The sequence below is a fragment of the Cibotium barometz genome, chromosome 14 (assembly GCF_041138505.1).
Source record: "Cibotium barometz isolate CiBa-2024 chromosome 14, ASM4113850v1, whole genome shotgun sequence".
Taxonomy (NCBI): Eukaryota; Viridiplantae; Streptophyta; class Polypodiopsida; order Cyatheales; family Cibotiaceae; genus Cibotium; species Cibotium barometz.
In genome coordinates this window covers 49,780,370-49,787,869 of record NC_141059.1, presented here as the reverse complement: position 1 = coordinate 49,787,869, position 7,500 = coordinate 49,780,370, and the positions used below count along the sequence as shown (strand labels likewise).

Genomic DNA, 7,500 nt, shown 5'->3' with positions numbered 1-7,500 from the left:
ATGTACTCTCAGTTTTGGTCTCATAGGCCATTATGGCCTCTTAGAGACGTTAATATATCATTTCATTTCTCTCTCTCTCTCTCTCTCTCTCTCTCTCTCTCCCCCCCCCTCCCCTCTCTCTCACCAAGCTTTTCCATTAACTCTAGCTCCATTGCTATGATCTCTAGCTCTGGCAATAACCCTTCCACGTCCTGCAGCTCCCTCTCTCTCTCTCTCTCTCTCTCTCTCTCACACACACACACACCCCAAGCTTTTCCATAACTCTCTATCTCAAACACACACAAAAACTAGCTTTCTCATATCTCTGTCTCTCATCCCATAACCAAGTCAACTCCTAGCCCTCCAATCAACAAGCTCATGGGCAAATTGTTTGCTTTCTTTTGGCTTGTCAACATGCTGGAATCTTTGGGCATCATCTGTTCTGATTCCACGACATATTCTGGCATGGACCAGTTCAACAACACATGGCTGCAGGCTGATTTGGACATGTGAGACTACTTGTGCTTCACAAGCGGTACTGTCTGCCTTAAACGATGCTTTTTTAATGATGTTGCATGAAATACTATCATTTATGCCCTCCACATTTGTTCAATCTTTTGTTATAGAGCACCTATACATCCTGAAAAAGCTCTTAAAGAGAAAACAACTGTGCCCAATTTGGAGAGCTTTAAAGTTACTTGTGTGCATATCATGCAAGAGAAAACATTAAAGGTGTGCACCTGTGAGGATGCATACATGAGGACAATATGCATGTGATGATAGGATGTGAGAATACAAAACAATATATAGTTTTTGAGACGAGCTTAAGTTCAAGAGCTTGACACTCAGCCTTGCTGAGTCTGTTTAGAATAAAGTCCTTTATGCAACCCAAGGACCATAACACTTGGTGATTTCCTTGAGTACCACTTTTCGAGGGAACACTGAGCAAAGAAGGGTCAACTCAACTGTTGTTCACAGGTGCATCACACACCGCAGACTTTTTCCTTCAAGCATGAGCTTGAATGCCTCGTTGATTTGATCGAAAGGAAGCACATGTGTAATGAACTCATCAAGATGTATCTCCTGATGCCACAAAAGTTCTCAAAATGGGTATCTGTACTTGCTAGAAAAGATGACAAAAACTCTGTGACCATCAACCCCTTAAAGCTAAAGAACATGTGCGTGTGTGTGTGTGGGGGGGGAGAGAGAGAGAGAGAGACCTTGTTTAGGTACAGCTCCACAATTTTTGGAAGCTCAGACTTTGGTTTTACCCCACCAAAAAAGGCTCCTGTCAAGGTTCTTCCATACAAAAAAACACTTGGATGTGCACACACTGTAGTGCTCTCCCCCTCCACACCGCAAATGACCGTCATTCCCCATCCCTGAAAACGGTTAGAAACCATGTCACCACCATGTGTATAAGTAGACTTGTGACTTGTTCATGTTTGTAGACCAAAAGAGCAATCCACTCGATTGTCCTGATCTGCATCATTGATTACATTTTTCAACATATTTGGAAGGGGCAGAGCTCACATCATGGCAACTGAGAAGTGCTGTTTCTACCACTTTGGCACTTCCTACGCACTCAAAGCTGTAATCAACACCACCATCTGTCATGTCTCTTATGACCTGCCATACACAACATTTTAAGTCATGCTATTACAAGAGTATGGGTAGGATAACATTAGCTGAACCAAGACACTTACCTCGTGCACTGTTTTATCATGATCATTTGGGTTTATAAAATCCGTGATACCAAATGCCCGTGCTGTTGGATCAACTAAACATCATCATTCACCTGGTCTCCTGGATATTTCTAAGAGCAAGTAAAGATAAAATTAAATGTGCAGTATGATCTATAGACAATTGGGTGGCTACCTTTCTCAAATCTTGTTGGATTGATGTCTACTCCTATAACACGAGAAGCACCAGCTAATCTTGCTCCTTCAGCCACACCCAAACCTATCGTCCCCAATCCAAAAATAGCTACACTTGACCCCGCCTCCACTTTGGCATACGTCCAAGAAGATCCCAACCCTGTCTCACAAAATTTAAACAACACAAAACAAGAACAGTGGATCTTGCAACACAAAAAACCAAATTATATTCATAGAAGAAAATAAAATACTCAGTAGCCCTCGTCTGAAGGTGTCCATGCAGCCTGAAGGTGGCCAAACTGGCCAATCAAAAAGGGTGGAGGTCCTTGCAGAGGCCAAAGGTCGCTGCCCAGCCCTGGAGGGGGGATGTGGCAATAGGGGTCCATCACTCTGGGGCAGTGGAGCCCATCGATGCACTCTGTCTGCATCGCCAAGGGAAGTCCCACGCTTTCAGCTGCTCCCTCTCCCTCTTGTTTTTTGCCTCCGGGCCATCTAATGCCATATAGTTGGTAGAGTTACAAGAGGGCATTGTTTTGTTGTTGTCCAAGTACATAAACGGGCTGCTAAAAAGGTTCAAATTTCAGGATTGTAAGCCGATTTCTACTCCAGTAGAACCCGGGCTTATTGTCATACCACTCTTTATAGCCAAGCTGTTGGCTGCCTTATATACTTGTGTAACACGAGGCCAGACATATAGTTTGGAGTGTCCCAGTTGAGAAAATTTATGCAAAGCCCAAAGTATTAGCAAGCTGTTAAGTGTGTGTTCAAGTACTTACAAAGCACCTAGACTCTTTGTTTGTTCTATGCCAAGGGGGTGATTTTCAGCTCCATGCTTACGGTGATTCGGATTGTGCTGCTGATCATGACACAAGGTAGTCCACAAGTGGGAATTTCTTTTTCCTTGGGAGCTCGTGCATATCGTGGTTGAGTAAAAAACAACCTAGCTACATCTTCATGTGAAGCTGAGTATAGGGCAGCTTTCACTACTACATTTGAGTGTGCATGGATGAGGAGATTGATGGCAGATCTTCGTGGGAGTGAGCAAACACCCACTCCCATTCTCACTGATAGTCAGAGTGCTATGATTGTAGCACGGAATCCAATTTTCCATGCTCGCACCAAGCGCATAGAGATACCTTTTCACTATGTCTGAGAGAGGCTACATGCAAGGGAGATCAGTTTGGTTTCCTGTCCTACACATGAGAACATTGTAGATATGTTTACTAAGGCATTGCCTAGAGAGAAGTTTGAAGCTTTCCGTAAAGCTTTGAGCTTACTCCCATTTGGAGAGTGATTTGCTGCACTGTACATATTCACACTATCACTAAGGGGGGATTTGTAGGAAAAGTCATAGTGGTAGTACCAGGTGTGAACATGTGCTCATAAGGGGCACTTTTTATCTTCTATATTGAGAGGTTTTTTCCCCTTGACCACCTGGTGCCAAGGGCCCATGGCTGGCCCCTTCTGTGGCTCTTGGGCATCCCATATGAGAGCCCATCTATGGCTGGCCATAAGGCTAGCCTAAAGCCTATGATACCTACATGCTTTGCTACATGCATCTATCCTAAGATGACCTACATGCTTTGTTCAGTGACACATACCGACACCTAAGGCTTCACATGTGACCTATGTAGCTCGTGCTTGACATGTCCCTCGACTAAGGATCACAATGGCATCATGGCATATACGACAAATAAATCTTATGTTGATGTACAAATGTAGCAGTGATGATGAGCCAGTTTGTCACATAGCACCACAGTACCGAGTAAAGTTATGGCTGAGTGGTGAGTTGACATTCTCTTCTAGGGCTTTCTTACCGACATGTTTTCTGACTGACAAATTAAGCTGGCTGTGTTCACATATGAGCATATATGAGAGCTCTCATAGCCCTAGTAGCCCTGGGTCTGTTTCAGTCAGGATATACTTTAATGTATACTAGAATCTTGATCAGGAAATAAGTACCTGTTGTCACACCACAGCTAAGGATACAAATCTTGTCAAGTGGAGCAGCAGGGTTGACTTTGACAACATACTCTTGCTCCAGCACTGTGTACTCACTGAATGTAGATCCAAGGAAAAAGTTGACTGCCTTCCCCGCAACAGAGAAGCGACTCTTGTTGTCACTGAGCATGACCCCTCTCTGTGCGTCAACCCTATATTTTGCACAGAGATTGCTCTTGGTAGACTTGCAATGAGGGCACTCCTTGCATTCTCCAGTAAATACAGGAAGAACATGATCACCTTCCTGAAAATCTGTCACCCCTTCTCCAACACTCTCAATAATCCTGCATCAAAGTCTATTAGTCAGGGGCATAGGTGCATGAAAATGCATGGATGCATGCACATGCAGGTGCACATGAAGATGCATGCCCGCATGCACTTGCACACAATGTGAGAAAAGAGGTTTATACCCGGAAGCTTCATGCCCAAAAATGCGTGGGAAAAGACCCAGCTTTGGCTGCAGCAAACGAGGTGACAAATAAGAACTCTAATCTAATGAAAAAAGACAAAGAATGAACAATTGAATTTAGTTGACCTTCGAAACGATATCATCATTTGAAACAAAAGATACACTGGCTAGTATCATCAATTTTTTATTGCTAGCATAAAGAGAAGTTTTAACAGTGTTCTACAATTTACGGACCTTATCCAGCCAAAACGTCACGTCACTATGGCAAAGAGATGTAAACAAAATCTTTATGCGCACTTCACCCTTTTGCGGTGGATCGACTTGTACATTTTCCAAAACAAGAGGCTGCTTTGGAGACCAGCAAACAGCAGCTGAAATGTCATGGTAATTGTGGTGTTAGTCCTTTGTCGTCGCAGGGTGATGACAAAAGAAACACGTTGTGTTGTGGTGTTAGTCCTTTGTCGTCGCAGGGTGATGACAAAAGAAACACGTTGTGTGTGTGTGGGGGGGGGGACATTATTGTATCTCTTTGGTCTCATTGGCTCTTTAGTAGACGCTTAACATATCTTTTTTTCTTACATTCTCTCTCTCTCTCTCTCTCTCTCTCTCTCTCTCTCTCTCTCTCTTACAGCACCCCATGAGAGAGATACTGAGATGAGCAGATTACACCAGTCTTATGCTAGTTGTAGATATTATACACTTTTGTTGTACCTCAGTAGGACTATTTTCCTTTCATAGCTGTTTAGGACTGTTTTAGGACTTTTTTAGTCCTAGTTGTCTTACTTTTGATGAGACACCATCAGCTGTGTACTATGTTTTGGTCTCATAGGCCACTTTGGCCTTTCGCAGACGTTAATATATCTTTCTTTCTTTCTTTCTTTCTCTGACTTCCTTGGCCCTTACCAGAGATCCCCGGCCCACACTCACCCATATGAAATCCGTCAGGACAGATGGACAAGGAGAGCCAGGAGACATAAAACAGCTCCTTGATCTCTTGAGTCTCCTAGAGGACAAACACATAACCAAAAATGCAGATGATGGTACCAATGGCTCCCAACCATAGCTCCCGTGTGCTACTTCCCATTTGAGACATCTCCCTTCGCACAAGATTTGTGGTATTTATACCCACTTTTGATGCTGGTCGGCTGTCTCTATAGGGGTTGGCCTATTGCTGAAAATCCCCATGGCCAGGTCTAAATGAAATTAAATGCTTTTTATTGAGCATTTCACACTGTTGGCCTGCTGCCCATCTGCGTATGCTGCTGTGTGCAGTGTGCTGCTGTCCAGGCTGGCTGCTGGGCAGCATTTGGGCACTGGCCGACTGGCTGCTGGGCAGCCTATCAGGCCTGGCCTCTAGGGCCTGTCGGCTGCCTGGCCAAGCCCCTTGGGCTGGCCGACAGCCTGCCCAACCCTCCATTGGGCTGGTGGGCAAGGCCTAGGGCCTTCCTGCCTAAGCCTACCCAATACCCACACGAGATGCAACATCTCCTTCTTGGGGTAGCCCTAAGGGCTGGCCCCGTCCTACATGCAAATCCCTTCATTTACATTTGTTGTGGAGTTTTCTCAACAGGGAGACATGCTCCTGTTGAGCAACTTCAGTGCACAAACAGCAGGGATGCATGTGCATATGTATGATTTTCATGCAGACCCACTTATGCTTGCAGAGATAGACCCCTTTGAAGTAAACACTGAACACATTACTGCTTATGGCATGGGTTTTTTGGACATGCGAGCCATGCATGAGTTGTTGATCTACAGTGGGATGTCCTGTTGGCCTTCATTAGATAGCCTGACCTGCTTCCCCCACAAGGTGATTCTAGCACCATGGATTACCTCATGGAGTCTGCTGCTCTTATGTGACATACCCGGGAATTCACCATCCCAACGACACCATTTGGGGTGGATCATACATACCTCACTTCACCATATATCTTGCCCCTCCTTTCCATCCACCCCATACCCTCCACACCCCTTCACCTGCATACAATTACATCGATGATCGTGACCTTGACTCAGTCTACACTGATCATTCATACCACCACACCACCAACCTCAACCTCTCATCACCACTTCTAGCCATTACAGCACGTCTTAACTCTGTTCTGCACGAATCAGCCCAAGCCAGATTCTCACACATTCTATGCTCCACACTGCACAGCCTCAAAATGGATGGTATGATAATGAGTATAGAATCACACGACTTCACTTTCTCTGGAAAAGGAGAGTAGATGGATCTCTGCATGTGAAATGCAGAGAGATTTCCATCACCTCACCCATCAAAAGAAGCGGGTAGTTTCATATAAGGGTCATAGCAGTCGCTGGTATGCATGCACCACCACTTGGTTCGAGTCACATGGCCTTTAGAAGGACCACCTCCCTCCCTTCCAGTACAGCCTGGACTCCTCCTTCCTTCATCTCTCATGGCAGGAGATCAACCGCAACATCCACCTAGATTTGACTCGGGCCAATAGACCAGACATGGATATCCTTGACTGAGCTTTCCCAAAAGCTCAAGTCCTACCAAGAGCATTTCTTGATGGTCACTGGGGATGGATTCCATAACAGGCCCATTTATCTCCACGAATACATATCCCATGCCATGAGGATTGCCATTGGTAAGCTGAGGGTGCTGTCACATCACCTTCCGATTGAGATAGGGAGAGCAGAGGGCATCTCACAAAACAGATGGGCATGCAAACGAGTCAAAGGAGCACTATATACTTAGATGCCTAGTTTTCTATGAGATACAGGGATGCTATCACTCTCTTCTCAAGGACGATTTGGGCCTTGCCATGGGTGATGCATTACAGAGATCAAAGATGCTCTAGAACACTTGTGCCTATGTGCTAGGGTTTTCCAAAGATAGAAAGAAGAGTGCGGAGGAATCACACATATAACACACACAAGAGTCCTAAACTACTACTCTGTATTACGTACAAGAAAAAAGTAGTGCAACTTAAATTCAAGTATAAGATGTGAATGAAGATGTCAAATCACAGCCTTGTGACCTAGTGTACACTCCTGGCTAGCACTTTGCCTACATAGAAATGCTCTATGAAGTTCACCACTGAGGAAAGCGGATGAATGTGACGATTTATGCACCAATGCTCCTAGTCGGCCACCTTTATCTGACTGGCACGTCATCAACGTCGCGTCATCAGTGTCACATCACCACCACCACATTCACTCCCATGTGGTAGTGCCACATGTCACCTATGCTATCCGACTCTGCCT

The 7,500-nt window shown here is 45.0% G+C and overlaps 1 protein-coding gene across 1 annotated transcript in view; it reads right to left on the bottom strand.

The window, feature by feature from the left end:
- Positions 1 to 568: 568 nt before the first annotated feature.
- LOC147632136 (alcohol dehydrogenase 2-like) overlaps positions 569 to 7,500 on the bottom strand; it is a 20,297-nt gene continuing 13,365 nt past the window's right edge. Inside the window, exons 2-9 of the mRNA XM_086808763.1 lie at positions 4,501 to 4,637; positions 4,268 to 4,314; positions 3,819 to 4,141; positions 1,858 to 2,016; positions 1,686 to 1,747; positions 1,513 to 1,608; positions 1,200 to 1,361; positions 569 to 1,062 (exon numbers count right to left, since the gene is read on the bottom strand). Coding sequence (XP_086664889.1) covers positions 952 to 1,062; positions 1,200 to 1,361; positions 1,513 to 1,608; positions 1,686 to 1,747; positions 1,858 to 2,016; positions 3,819 to 4,141; positions 4,268 to 4,314; positions 4,501 to 4,637 — 1,097 coding nt within the window. The 3' untranslated portion in view covers positions 569 to 951. The remainder of the gene's footprint in view (positions 1,063 to 1,199; positions 1,362 to 1,512; positions 1,609 to 1,685; positions 1,748 to 1,857; positions 2,017 to 3,818; positions 4,142 to 4,267; positions 4,315 to 4,500; positions 4,638 to 7,500) is intronic.